This window comes from Mauremys mutica, chromosome 2 (assembly GCF_020497125.1).
Source record: "Mauremys mutica isolate MM-2020 ecotype Southern chromosome 2, ASM2049712v1, whole genome shotgun sequence".
In the NCBI taxonomy this organism is placed as follows: Eukaryota; Metazoa; Chordata; order Testudines; family Geoemydidae; genus Mauremys; species Mauremys mutica.
In genome coordinates, this window is record NC_059073.1 from 24,127,094 (window position 1) to 24,142,319 (window position 15,226).

General features: G+C 44.6%; 1 protein-coding gene across 19 annotated transcripts in view; it reads left to right on the forward strand.

Annotated features, from left to right (window-relative positions):
• Positions 1-15,226, forward strand: part of MTSS1 (MTSS I-BAR domain containing 1) — a 175,256-nt gene that overhangs the window by 137,541 nt on the left and 22,489 nt on the right. For 11 of the 19 annotated variants that reach the window (XM_045004247.1, XM_045004257.1, XM_045004249.1 and 8 more), the window contains one exon: positions 4,058-4,069. The exons of the other annotated variants lie outside the window; for them this stretch is intronic. In XM_045004247.1, the coding sequence (XP_044860182.1) occupies positions 4,058-4,069 (12 nt within the window). The remainder of the gene's footprint in view (positions 1-4,057; positions 4,070-15,226) is intronic. 19 annotated transcript variants of the gene reach the window in all.

Here is a 15,226-nt window from a genome sequence, read left to right on the forward strand (position 1 = left end):
CCACCATGTTTCTTAGGAAACCTTTGTCCCTTCTCTCTCTCTACCCTGAGTATGGATACACAGCTACCTAGCTATAAACTAAAGCTTAAGTGGAAGTGAAAAAAATGAATTCCTGAGTCTGTCAGCCCAGTGGATCACACACACAAGGGAGAGGAGAGTAGCTACTTCCTCTAACATTTGAAAAAACAATGAAGCATAGAAGAAAATGTGTCATGTGCTTTCTTTTCTCCCTATCCCCTGCCTTCTGATCCCCAGACTTGAAGCATCAAGATGTTGTCCTTAAAATACATGTCTAGCTAAAAGCAGGCATCATGAAGGCAAAACTGTTTTTATGCTTCCTTCTAAATATTGTGCCTCAGTCCTGACTGCATTATTCTTGCTATCAATCTGCAGTGTCTTATAAGCAGAAACTTCTAGTGGTGACAAACTGAAGTAGGGCTTGGTAATTAAGTGTCAAACCTTCTACCAGGCGCTACATTGACAACACTAAGCTAATTCCATTCTAGATAGAAGCAGGATTTGAACCACAATCTCTAGAGGGCTGGGGAACTAACAAGTAAATGTATTAACTTTAAAATCCAAAAATCTTGACATCATGACACATGTAAGTTTCAAATGAATATCCATGTACTCATACCAGTGTGTCCATCACCTGTTTCTTCCCCCCCTCCCACTTCCTGCTAATCATAAACTCATTTGTCTGTTACATCCCTCATTAAAATTGAGTCCTTTCTAAGCAGGAACTTATCCGTTTTGTTTTCTGTGATGTTCCTAGCACACTTTTGAGAACTATAAAACAACAAATAAGATAATCTTTCACCTTCCACTCCTCAAATATATTTTAAACAAACCTTATGGTCCAAGATGTGTCAATGGGGCAGTGCTGAGATCTGAATCTAGATTAAATTTAAGGTAAGATTTGGTGCCAGAATTTTGCAAGCTTTGCATAGCAAGATTTCTGCCACAACTGAATTGGAAAGTAGACCCCTCTTGGCTTTGGATACAAACTATATGGGTAGCATTGGATCCACAGATTTGAGTATAATCTTCCGCCTCAACACAATGCATCCTTCATCTCCGTCCTTTAGAATTCAAAGAGAGTTAAATGTATTTGGTCCATCTTTTTTTTGTTTTGTGTAGACTATATTCCAGTCCCATGTGACTATGTGGAAACTCTACTTTTGGACTTTCTTGAGATCAGTAATTAGAAATTATACCTATGGAATCAGTGGTGTTAATTGGGATAAATGTGTTTCCTTTTAAGATGAATGGGAAGCACTAGAATGCCAAACTAAACGAATGATTTTAGGATTTCTTTTTCCGAGTTTGCAAAAAGGTATTTGGCAAAATGGTAGGACTTTTATGGAAAGGGAAATGGAGATTTTACAACTTTCTTGGGAATCTTTTTGTTTTTGTACATTGCAGTCATTTCTTGTGTCTGCTTTATGACAAACTTATTAAGACTATAGGAAAAGCATGTTTTAATTGATCTACATTTTTCGTTTGTTTCCAATGGATGTAATTATATGTTCCATCTTTAAATTGCTCTCCTTTTTCACATTGATCTCTTTGGCACCAAAAAAATCAGCCCTTCCCACTTTTGTGTACTCCGTGTGCATAGGAACTGATGGAGTAAAGCACATAAGCATGTGCTTAAAACGAGGTGTCTACTTTAAGTGTTGTGATGAATTGGGACCAGGTCCCCAGCTGGCGTAAATTGTCGTAGCTATTTTTGTAGGTGTAAACATTTGAGGGGGTGGGGGCTGGGGTGAGTTAACATTGTTAGGCACATTTTAACTAAAAATCATATTTTAAATTTTTTTTTTACTAAAATCATAGGTTATAATTGAAAAAAATATATAAAATCTAATTACATCTAGCTAGACTACTCAGATTTCACTATTGCTTAATTTGTGTTTGGTCGGTTTTGCTTTCAGGGTCTTTGTGGAGCATTGTATTGTGTTAGTCCAAGGGCTGCAAACACTGCAAGGGAAAATGATTACATCTGAAGCGTTTTCAGTTAGATAAATCTTTTTGGGGAGCGGAAGCAATTAATAGTCAAAAATCCCTCTCCCCCCAAATAAATTTTATAAAACTTATACAGAACCTGCATTTTGGATCTAAACTACGCAATAAAGTCCCTTTAGAGCACGACTTACACTTAATATACCTGAATGGGGACATCTCTCATCCCATCAGTAGCCAGTGTCCAAGTTCATGACATGTAGGGCTAATGGTAAAGCAAATCTAATGCATTTACTTTAGATACTGATTCTCTGTACTTTTGAGTTACTCAGCAGTTCTTGAGAACTTGCTCTTCAGAATTTTAGTGTATATATTTGAGATTTGCTTTTTATTAAGTCGCTTTAGGAGCCCTTTAAATTCTTTGGATTTTTTGTTAGACAAGATAAAATGCTCCCATTTTTAGGATTCCTTTTGTCAGTTGATTTTGACATTTTAATTTCTGAATTTTTATCACAGCTATAGAATATTAAGGATTATTGTGTACCTGGCACCATTTCTGAGGGAGAAAATAAATAATTGCATGCCAATATTATAGTGATGGCAGCCATATAAATACTTAAATAGATTAGCATTTTGTTTAAAATCTCTTAGCTCAATTTTGCAGTCCTTAGTGCGGAAAGCTCTCGTCAGCTCTCGCTGGAGTTGCGTGCAGGTAAAGGACCTCTGACCAGGTCCAGTTTTAGAATGTATCTATACTAGGATTTTCCCCTTTAAAGTAAGCACATGTGCTACCGCATTGCATGCAGCTCCAACCATAGACACCAACTGCCCCTTTGCCCGGTGGGTGCTCGACCCTGCCCTGCCTCTTCCCGCCCCTGCACTGCCCTTGCCCCACCCTCATTCCACCCCTTCCCCCAAGTCCCAGCCCCTGTCCCACCTCTTCTCTGCCCCCTCCCCTGAGCATGCCGCATCCCCGCTCCTCCCCCCTCCCTCTTGGAAAGTCCAAAGTGCCGCCAAACAGCTGTCTGGCGGTGGCCGGGCAGGAAGCACTGGGAGGTAGGCGGAGGAGCGGGGACACGATGTGCTCGGAGGAGAAGGAGGAAGAGGAGAAGGTGGGGGGAGTTTGGCTGCTGGTGGGTGCTAAGCACCCGCTAATTTTTCCCCGTGGGTGCTCCAGCCCCGGAACACCCACAGAGTCGGTGCCTATGGCTCCAGCAGTGGGAATTTAGATAGAGCTGACTGCAGTACAACCAGGCTTGGAACTGTGATTATTGCTAAACTGGAAGTAACAACTTTTAGAAACTTTAGGAGAAAATTGTAATCAAAACACCTAGGAACATGTTATTTCTCACACCTCTATCATGTAAGCTCTGCTGGGGACAAAATGAAAATAAAGGTGTTAGGGAAATCATTGACCAGAAATCTTGTTTTGATACTCCTTCCTTTTATCTTGTTTAAAATCCCAACTTGCAGAGGGATTGTTTCCCCTTCGCAGTAGCAGCCTTCTGGCATTATTGTTTACTGCATCAACCTTTAGCTTATAAAACAGCAGCAGAAAGTATCCTGGAGCGTGCTGCAGCAATCAGTGCAGAATGTCAGCATTGCAAGGACTTGAACTACTGTTATATGTATCACTGTTGCTTTAAATAGAGGGACAGGGAAAGTTAGACAAAAGGATATTCACTTCATTCTTGTTTATTAACTTAATGAGTCTGAGAATTAACTATATATAGCGTGTGCTTTCTTTAGGATCAGCTACTATGTTCTTGCAGTAAGTTAAACAATGTTGATTTTAAAAATTACTAAATGGATTTAAAGTTAAACTCCCTTTAAAACGTAACTGCTTGGCATGTAATGGGAGGTTTGTTTATTGATGAGCTGTTGTAAATCAAAGCTAGCAGTTTTTCCTTGATACCAGCACATGAAGAAGTGAAAGTAGTGTAATCTGAAGTGACTCACTCTCTTGTCCTGGAGCTGATATTGATGTATAAACACTAGGAATGCTGGAATACCAGTTTGACTTCTTTTTTATTTTCCTTTTTGTATCAATTTTGTATCCTGCAATTTCTCATCATGCGCACCTTCCCGCCAGCTGAGGCTCTGGGTAAGTCTGTGCTGTGCTGTATCCCTGGTGGCTGGTTGGTTGTAGTCCTTTCTGTGGCCTCCTCATGGTTGTCTAGTCTCCACTAGCTGCCTAGACTTTAATTTCTAATTAAAATAATAAAATTAAAATACTACCTATTCTCAGTGATCTTGAAACTCCACAATCATTCTTTTAATTTTCCTTTTCTTTGCATCGACTTGGAACACTGTAAAAGGAAAAAAAAATCTCTTTTGTAGTAGCTAAATTGTAGGTTTATTTTAGAAAGGGATTAATATGCACTGGTTAAATCATGCCATGCTTGTGAGAGAAGTTACATTAAACACACAATCTGTCGTCAGGGTGACGCCCAAATAATTATTTGTTCTTATTGCCAGTGTAATTTTTAAAGTCTAGAGCTAAAAATCCTTCGTGTTGTTTTTTTGTAAACCTGTTACCTGAATCCCTTTCAAACACATTGCATGTACTTTTATGATTGATTAATAACAAATTATATTGATCTTTCAAATGGGTGGAAATTGGATTCTTCTTTTCTGCTGCTTGACTAAGTCTTAAATCTATTGAATCAGAGGGTGATCTTCAACCATGATACTGGAAATTGAAAACGGTTGTCTTGCTAAGAGTCTTTCAGTATTTTTCTCCTTTTTGAAATTATACTTTGCATTTTTCTTGGGCTTATCTAAATCCATAAGTTTGCATTACTTAGAGCTGGCCCTATAGGGACAACTAACAATTTTTGCAGCATTAGGGACTGATCCAATGTCATCTTGTAGTCACTAAAAAGACTCCGATTGATTTCAGTGGGAGTTGGATTTGGAATTAGTTTCTGAAGTCAGCAGTAGCAATAAGCTGTGTATAACAAGGGGAACACAAGTGGAAGACGGTGTAAGAGGGGTATCCATGTCTTCCTGTATTTGGACAATTGTTTACTGAGGGTCAAGTCCAGAGCGGAAATCCTCTGTCCTGTCCACATCACACACATCATACTACGCCTCCTAGGTCTCATCCTAAACAGTGGAAGTCAACGTTGGTTCCAACTCAAAGAATTATGCTCAATGGGGCCCCGATAGATGATGAATTAGAGAGCTTTTCTGCCAACCAAGCAATTCTCGGTGATTCATCACCTGTCTAGAGCTGCAGACTCAACCCTCAACCACAGCCTGAGTGCCTCTGAGGTTGCTAGGCCATATGCCTGCATGCACGCAGGTAGATCAGTATGCCAGGCTGCACCTGTGTCTTTCCAGATGTGGCTGAAGTTGGTCTATCATCTGAGCCGTCATCCCTTTGGGCAGACTGATCCGACTTCCTCCACCAATCCTAGACTCCTTACAATGGTGGATGGTTCAGGGCAATGTGTTCCATGGCGTTCCTTTCACTCAGTCCCAACCGACCAGGACGATTGTCGTTGTTGCATTCTTAATAGGTTGTGGAACACGGGGGAGGGGGTGTTGCTGAAAGTTCAAGACCTATAGTCAAAACGGGAAGCTTCTCTGCATATCTATGTCCTGGAGCTTTGTGCCATCTACAATGACTGTCAGGCCCTTTGAGATCACATCAGGGACTCGGCATTGCACATTCTTACCAACAATGCCACCACAGTGTATTACATGAACAGACAGGAGGAAGCAAACTCCAGCGTGGTGGTGATCAGGCTCTGACAGTTTTGCACTGGCAAAAACGTTACCCCCATGGCTGATCACTTACTGGGATCCAAAATCACCTGGTGGATCACTCCAGCAGGAATTTCTCCTTTAATCATGAGTGGTCTCTGGACCCCAATGCCCTGCAGTCTACTTTTGCAGTTCAGCGCATCCCAACAATCTGCCTGTTCACCGGCTGTTTTGCTCTTGAGGGGGTCTCAGTCCAGGCTCCTTGACCAATGATTTTCATCTGAGCTGCAATCAGCACTCCTGTATGCCTTTCCTCCGATTCCAGTCATCCTGTAGGTCATTCTAAAGCTGAAATTGGACAGTGTCAAGCTCATTCTCATTGCTCCAGGATAGCCAAGACAGTGTTGGTTCTCCAGCCTCCTTGCATTATCAGTTCGGCTTTCCACATCTCATGTTCTTCATTCTGACCTCCTTATTCAGCACCATGGTCAGGTTTTGCATCCCACACTCAACTTCCTGCATCTCTCAGCATGGATGTTGCACGGTTACATGAAGAGGAGGAGGAACAGTGTTCGGTGGCGGTCCAGCAAGTCTTACTCAATAGTAGGAAGCCCTCCACTGAGCTACTTCTTTGGTCAAGTGGAAGTGGTTCTCAATATGGTCGCTAGCCCAGAAGTTAATCTGAAGCTGGCTTGTATCTAGGATATCTTGGAATACCTGTTACACCTTCAGTCTTCTGGTCTTGTGCTTAGTTCATTGAGAGTGCACATGGGAACGATTTTGGCATTTCATCTGCCCATCGATGGAAGATTGGTGTTTTCAAACCCCATGTCAGCAAGGTTCTTGAAAGGAGTCGCTCATCCCCACCTGCCACTTAAAGAGCCAATTTCTTTTTGAGACCTTAAGACTATCTCAGCAGCTCTTGTGGGGCCTCCATTCGAGCCTCTGGCCACTTCTTCTTTTCTCCAGTCTGTCAAAAACTGCTTTCTTTATGTCATTAACATCTGCAAGGAGGTTGGGTGAGTTGTTGGCTCTGATGGTGGAGACCCCTTAGGAGGAGTTTTCTAAAGACAAAATAACCCTGCAGCAGCACCCTAAGTTTTTATCCAAAGTGATTACCCAGTTTCACGTGAATCAAGCGATATATTTACCAGTATTCTTTCCTAAGCTGCATTCAACACCAGAGGAACAATGTCTTCACATATTGGATGTCAAGAAATTTTTAGGTTTTTATCTAGAGGATGAAACCTTGCATTCTTCATCTCATTTGTCTGTTTCATATGCAGACTGAATGAAGGGTCAGGCAGTCTCTTCACAGCTGATCTCCGGGTGAATAACTTCCTGTATCGTGACAGCCTACAAATTAGCCCAGATTATGCCTTCTCAAAGGGTGCTGCGAGCTCATTCCACAAGCACCCACGCAACATTGAATGCATTTCTAAGTGACATTCCTATATTGGACATTTGCCGGGCTGCCACTTGGGTCTTCTGTGCATACTTTTATACGCCACTATGCCATACTGCTGCATCCAGATCAGATGTAAACTATGGGAAGGCAATCCTGCAGTCCTCTGGCTACCCTTATATGGCCAGAGGAGGGGGTAGGGCTGCAGGACATGAGCACTGCTCCTATGGATACTGCTAGGCAAAGTTCTCCAGCTCTGGTAACCTGGGCACGCACTCACATAAGTAGAATACACAGCTGCATCACCTCTCAAAAAACAACGGTTATAGACAGGTAACCGTTTTTTCTTGATGTTTGCTGGAACGGGGTTGGGGACTGGATCAATTACTGGGCTTCTAAGGATTCTGTTCTATAAGGTACCTCAGGCATTCCTTAGAGATTTTGGAGAAGGTTATTTGCAGGCCAATATAACACATTTGCTTTTTTCCTCTTTTGAAGATAGTCAGATTAATCCAACAGAAACCATTTTTTAACAGGCTATTCTGACAAATTGCAGATACTATTGTATAGTTTCTTCCCACCAGTCTGAAAGCAGTTCCGTGGTTCTTTTGTTCTTGGACTACACCGTAGTTGTTTGTTTGTTGATTCACTGTGCAGTATTGACAGTAGTTAATTATATTGGAAGGTCAAAGTGCACACAATTGCCATAGGAGAAGACTAAGGGTTGAGTGGCTGCAGCAATTGTTTTTTTGGTGTTATTGTTTATGTGCTCAGCTTGTAAATGTGTAGCGTAAATTGTCATTTTGTGTAGAGTCCAAATTATTAATTCAGTGCAGACACCTGGAAGGAGTAGGGAAGCAATCGGTGAGCCAAAAAGTGTGCAATGAGAAGTAGTTTTAATTGGACCAGCATATATGGTGGTATCTATCTTGTCTACACTAGCAATACCTGTAGTGTCCAAACCTAAATAGTGGGTGCATTTTATACTCCTGGGGGAATTCTGCTCCGCTGCACATGCGCAGAATTCATGTCCCCCTTGTAAATTTCGTTGCATCCCCACAGAAAATGATGGGGAAGCAAAGGGATGCCGCGTGAGGGAAGGGACTGGGTATGCCCATGGGTGTCGTTTGGGGGGGACATTGCCTCCCCCCAAGCTGAGGTGAGGTGGGGGGGGCATGCAGGGTCATGTACCACTGCCCCTCCCATTTCTGCGAGCACAAAGCTGCCTGGCTGAAGGAGGCTGGTGCTCTGCTCTCTGACTCTGAAGCAGTCTGCCTCCTGGGTCCTAGCGCCTGGCTTGTGTACAACTGTGAGTGCCTGTGGTGGGGCAGAGTAAAGTGGGTGAGGGACATGAGGGAAGGGGGATGGGGTGGTGGGAAGAGGCAGTGGGGAAGGAACAGGGGTGGGATAGGGCAAGGGAATATGGGAGTTTAGGTGAGGGGGATGGGGCAGAGGACAGTGGGGACAGGAAGGGGGAAGAGAAGAGAATAGAGGAATCAGGGGCGGGGGGCGAAGCAGGTGCCTGGCATGCGGCGTCCCCTCAGCAGCTGGGGCTCTTCTGTTAAGCAGGCCCATCAAACCCCCACCCTAAAGAGCCCACCCCCTTGCACCTGGACACTCTGACAAGCCCCCTGCACCCAGACCCCCATCCCACTGAGCCCCAACCAGCTGCACCCAGACCGGCACCTCATCAAACCCCACTCCCGCAGCACCCAGATCCCCCCACCAAGTCCTCCATAACCAGAGCATCCCTGCTGAGCCCCACCCGCCTTCACCTGGCCCCCACTGCAGAGTCCCATTGTCCCTGCACCCAGAACCCCGCAGTGAGCCACTGTGCATCCAGATGCCCCCACTGAGCCACCCACACCCAGGTTGCCCCACACAGAACCCTCTAACCCCACACCTGATCCCCCACACTTAGCCCCTCTATGCTTAGATCCTGCTGGGCTGAGCCTGCCCATACTTGGCTCACCTGGTGCAAAGGGGCAGGGCCCTGGGGTGTTCCTGGGGCAGGCCCCGCCCTTGCACTGTGTCAGGGTTGGATGCCGCCTCACTGCCGAGTCTGTGTCCCGAGGGGGTTTGGAGCTGCAGAGTGATCTCCCGTCTCCGTGCACCCAGTGCCCTGTGCTCCCCACTGCTATGCTGGAGCCTCCACATTCATTTATTGACAGATACAATTTGCAGAATGTTGCAGAATTTTAAAATATTGTGCACAGAATTTTTAATTTTTTGGTGCAGAATTCCCTCAGGGAGTAACTTATAAAATAATCCATCATCAGTTCTGCAGTTGAAGCTACCTTTTATTTAAGTTGTAGCACAAACCTCAGTCATGAAAACAAGTTGGAAATTAGAATTATTAGTTTTTAGTATGTTCCTTTTATTAAACTTTTGTTTTAATAGATGATTATTTAGGATTCAGGCTCACGAGCACATCCAGCTGCAGCTCTCTCAGACTACTGTGAAAACCTGTGGTTTTAATGCATGTTAGCCCTTGAAAGCTCTTGCATGCCATGCTACTGATCATGCATGACTGAAGCAGCTGCTCTGAAAGTAGCATATTAAGACTGTCCTGTGGGTAACCATGGATTCTTGTTAATATCGATGAGAAGCAACCCAGTAGCTGTGGTGAGCTCTCTGTACAGTTCATTAGACTTGTACCTGCCTGTGTCAACCTCTTAGTCCCACAACTGCCTGAAGCTTCTGCTTTCGCTACCAGCAGAGTGGAGTCAAGCCACAACCATTCACCCAGTACCTCTGCACCCTGTCAGCAAAAATAAAGATTGAGAGAAGAGTGAATGGACAATAAGAAGCCTTTTGCCTTAAGAAATCTTTCCTCAGGGTAATCAAGCAAATGATTGGTCCCTTTCTGAGCGCGTACCTTAGTGTTCTGGAGAACTACCATGTTGATGATCTTTGCTCTCATTGTTGATTGGGAGAACTCCAAATCAGACCTTTCTGTCTATCTCTAATTTCTATTCTGTCAGGTCCTGCAATTCAATACCTAGCTGGGGCAGGAGTGTCCCCCATAGTATGTTTTTCACTGCCGTGTATAATCCGGTATTAAATGATGAAGCTTCTCTGGACATTTTTTCTATAATTCAATAATTTTATTCTATGAATAGCAGCAAAGAGTCCTGTGGCACCTTATAGACTAACAGACGTTTTGGAGCATGAGCTTTCGTGGGTGAATGCCCCCTTCGTCGGATGCATGTAGTGGAAATTTCCAGGGGCATGCATCCAACGAAGTGAGTATTCACCCACAAAAGCTCATGCTCCAAAACGTCTGTTAGTCTATAAGGTGCCACAGGACTCTTTGCTGCTTTTACAGATCCAGACTAACATGGCTACCCCTCTGATACTTGACATTCTATAAATAGTTAGCCTAAGGCCTTGTCTATGATAAAGAGATTAATCCATTGTTAATGTTCCCTGTTGATTGCGGTGTCCATGTGTCCATGAGGAAAAATACTTTCAATGGTCATGGAGGCAATTGAGGTTTCCCTGGTAATTCAGGGGGGAAAGCCTCAGTCGACTGAAGTTGTTAATTCAGTGCCAGTGCAGATGCATGTGCACAGTTGGTCACCTCTCATCTCTGACAGCAGCCGGAGCTGACAGCTCCTTCTCATGAGTAACACAGTGGAGTCAGGTTGATGAAGGCAATAGATGGGACATGCCTGGTGATCTGCAGTCTAATATTACAACCTCAGAGTTTTTCAAAACGTGTACCGCAGTGTATCAGGAGTGCAGCCTAGAGGTAGCACTGTGTGCCATTTCGCCTGGGGTTCAGACCCGATTCCCATACTGGTAAGGCCTGGGAGTGCTGCAGTTGGCAACTGCCACTGCTTTTTCGAGTAGTGGCCCTATGGGTGCTCCACTTCAGGTGCGCATGTGCCTCTCGAGCCCTTGATCAGAGCTTTTCTGTTAGCAGTGTTTGTTTACCCCTTGTGCGCTCTATACAACTTCATTCCACTCTCTGAGCATGCATAGGGCTACGTGGGTGAACTGTTCCTTCTCTACCGCCTTGGCCTGAGACGGGGCTTTAGCATGTCTGCCTCAGGTGTGCCTCAATGTTTTCTGTAGTTGTTGTTTAGTTTACATTTGGAGCACGGCATTCATGAGCCAAACAGAAACTGTGAATGGAAAAAAATCTCTGATTAAGGGCTCAAAAGGCACATGTGCCCCTGAAGTGGAGTACCCATAGGGACACACATCTTGAAGAACCACCTACCTTGAAGAACCACATCTTGAAGTTACCACTTACACAAAGTGAGTAACCTTTTCTTCAGGAAGCAGAGAGGGTAGGCCATACATAGCTCACAAGCCCTATCTGCTGGCTTGTTAGGTTCTGCATTGTGGAGTACAGAGGGTCTTCAATACAGTTTTCCTGTCCAAGGAGCAGTCATTAGGAGGCATCCTGCCCACATAGGTTTGTCAGGTTACATAAAGGAGCAATACAAGAGCTTTGTAAAGGCATAGGTGGTGCCAGAGATGTATGAGGTTAAAGAAACTTTATGTTGAAGGGAATTGGGCTAAAATACACTGAGTCTGATTCTGGTTACTCCTGACTTACACAAGTTACTCCGTTGAAGTCAGTGGAGTTGCACTGGTATAAGCCAAGTCACTTATGCCAGTGGTTCTCAAAGCCGGTCTGCCGCTTGTTCAGCGAAAGCCCCTGGTGGGCCAGGCCAGTTTATTTACCTGCCGCGTCCTCAGGTTCGGCCGATTGCGGCTCCCACTGGCCGCGGTTCGCCGCTCCAGGCCAATGCAGGCTGCGGGAAGCAGCGCGGGCCAAGGGATGTGCTGGCCGCCCTTCCCGCTGCTCCCATTGGCCTGGAGCGGCGAACTGTGGCCAGTGGGAGCCACGATCAGCCGAACCTGTGGATGCGGATCTCATCCTCCAACACAGTTGTTCTCAACCTTTCTAGACTATTGTACCCCTTTCAGGAGTCTGATTTGTCTTGCGTACCCGAAGTTTTACCTCACTTAAAAACTACTTGCTTGCAAAATCAGACATAAAAATACAAAAGTGTCACAGCACACAAGCTTACTTTCTTGTTTTTGCCATATAATTATAAAGTAAATTGATTGGAGTATAAATATTGAACTTGTATTTCAGTGCAGTACTTGAGCCTGTTTTCACTTGTCTGAAACCCAAGCCCAAGGCAGTGGGGCTGAAGCATGTAACTGAGCTTCATGGTGCCCCAGGGCAGTTGTCCTGCTTGCCACCCCCTGATGCCGGCCCTGCACTTGTGATTCCCCAAACCCATCCCCAGCCCTGCTTTTTCAGCTCCCATTGGTTTCTGAACTTTGAAGCAACTAGTCACTGAAGTGAATCAACTGAAATGAAGAAGATATTCTCTTTGCACCTGAAGCAGCAGCCACTGCTGTCGAACCTGGTTTAGCACTTCAGAAAATTCTAGTTCCAGCTGCTTATCCACTGATTTCTACCAGTTCAGTGGCTTGACTTTCTTCAAAACTTTAGCAGCAGACACGTGTTGCCTAATTTTTTTTTAAAATGTAATTTATTTTAATAGCGTATAATAAGTTTAAGCCTTAACATACATCGTTGGAGCTGGCTTGAGCCTGATGATCAGCTGGCAAGTGCAACAGGACAAAGGCCCAGTTTTGCCTAAAAAGTTGGGACGTCCAGGGTAGGGCTTAAAAAGGGGACTGTCCTGGCCAAAACAGGACATATAGGCACCCTAGGCTGTGGTAAGAGCTGCCCAGAGGGCCCAAGCCACTGTGGGGAGCCTCGGCCCCTCCACCTGCCCTGGGTGGGGGGCCCAAGAGCAGCCTTGTCTTTGCTCCTCAGAGCACAGTGTCTAGGGCAGGTGCCAGGGCCCTCCACAGCAGCCCAGGCTCCCTGGGAAGTTCGTACCACGGCCCAGCTCTGCTTCTGGCCTGAGCTGGGGGCTGGGCCGTGGTGGGAAGGGGAAGAGCAGGAGGCAGGGCCCCAGGGTGGTGGTGAGGGGGATGGGGAGACTCAAATATTCTTTGTGCCCAGGGCCCCAATGAATATTAAACCAGCTCTGCGCCGATCGCTTTGATTGGCTTTGCATCAGGTAATTATATTTTTGGTAGCTTATCGTTGTTACAAACCAGTTTGACAGAGCATATATATTGTAGACGAAGGATTCATTCTGCAAACTCTCCGTTTAATTTTACACGCTCCTCAACGTACTTGATCATTCAAGATGTCATATGTACTCTGCTGTCTCTAAATGTGCTGGCATCATCGCTTCTCTGCTGCCCTACATCATTAAAGCCACAGAACCTAGAGACTGGCAGGTAATTCAGTGCCAGCTTCGGCTAGCCCACAGAAGTAACTAACTCATATTGTACTTATCTCTATATAAATCTTTACTGACAAACATGCATCTTAAGAGATCTCTACACCAGTTTATACTGGCTGTGCTTTTAGGTCAACTACTTTAGTGCTCGTTGTTTGAAACATAGAAGGTGCAGTTAGCTAGAGATCTGTTAAATGTTTTCTCTTCGGCTTGAGTCTAAAACAAGTGAAATTGAATTATACATATTTTTTCAACCCATTTTAAACTCTAGTTTTTCAGCCCCTAAGCAACAGGAGCCCTGAGCTCAGCACACACGTTGTGCTTTAATAAATCCCAAGTCTCAGCACCATGGGTTAAATTCTTACAGAGTATTTCCCAGAGGAGCCCCATTCCCCTCAACATGCTATAAAATCTCCAGGGGGGATGAAGACGTTTACTGGAACCTGGCTCTGGACAGCTCTGGCTGAATTTAAGCCCTGCTCAGCACCAACTAGAGAAAAGACATTCACCTGAATTTTCTTTGCTGACCTTTACCCTAAAAGCCCTCAGGTCTCAGTGAATGACCTTGCTGAGGGGTGAAGCTGGTCATGGTGCCTGTAGGGTCCAGTTAGTCACGCTCCCAAAATGGCCCCAGGAATCACTAAAAGGTGATGCAAAATGCTCCTTTGTACAAATATCCCTCCTAGGAAAGGAATATGCTGCCTCCAAAGGAGACAATACATCTTAGATGATGTACTTTCATCATATGCATGGTAATGTGTTACTATCAGGCTAACCCAATCTTACCTCGCCTTTTGCTTTCTCTCTAAAACAATGTTGTACCAAGATATCAAATTCTACTCTTAAGGTTGGCAGTAACTATTCTTATCCAGTGTATAGAGCAGGGGTAGGCAACCTATGGCACGTATGCCGAAGACAGCACACGAGCTGATTTTCAGTGGCACTCACACTGCCTGGGTCCTGGCCACTGGAGGTCTGGGGGGCTCTGCATTTTAATTTAATTTTAAATGAAGCTTCTTAAACATTTTAAAAAACGTATTTACTTTACATACAACAATAGTTTAGTTATATATTATAGACTTATAGAAAGAGACCTTCTAAAAACGTTAAAATGTATTACTGGTATGCGAAACCTTAAATTAGAGTGAATAAATGAAGACTCAGCACAGCACTTCTGAAAGGTTGCCGATCCCTGGTACAGAGTCCAAGATGAAATGAGCATATGGTCTTTGGTCTGTCTAGGCTGCGTTGTACATTTGCACCTGGTACATTGCGTAGTCTTTGTTTTATAGAGGACTATGTAGGTATAGCTTCTGAAGTTGGCCTGCAAAACAGTAAGGAAAAATCCTATGTTCTGTCAGGTCTGCTCCCTAATAGGATTTCAGCTTCCAGGAATTGCAGTTCTGCCAACTTTCAGACCACTGAAGTTTTGCTGCACCAGAAAAGGCAAGTTAGTTTCTTCAGCTGCCTCCATTTCATAAACCCCATCCTTGAGCCAAACATTACAAAATGTTATGCAGCATGCTCTGGTGTAGATGGAGACAAAAAGCTTTCTATAGAGGGTGAAATGTAAATGCTGGGCCAGCTTCACAAAGGCCATAGGTGTTGCAGTGCCTGACAGGTGCCTAAAAAATACTGGAACATTGGGAATCCAGAAAATCTGAATTAGGTGCCTACGCCCTATATGGTGAATGGGGAGAAAGAGGTGCCTAAGAGTAGGATACACAAAAGCCAACATGCTAGGCAGGGAGATGCCTAAGCAGCCAATGGGAGATGCTGAGAAGAGGGGTATGTCCTAAGCCCTGCCCCTCTCTTGGAGTTCAGTAACTCAGCTTGGGTTGCGGGGAAGCCTCTA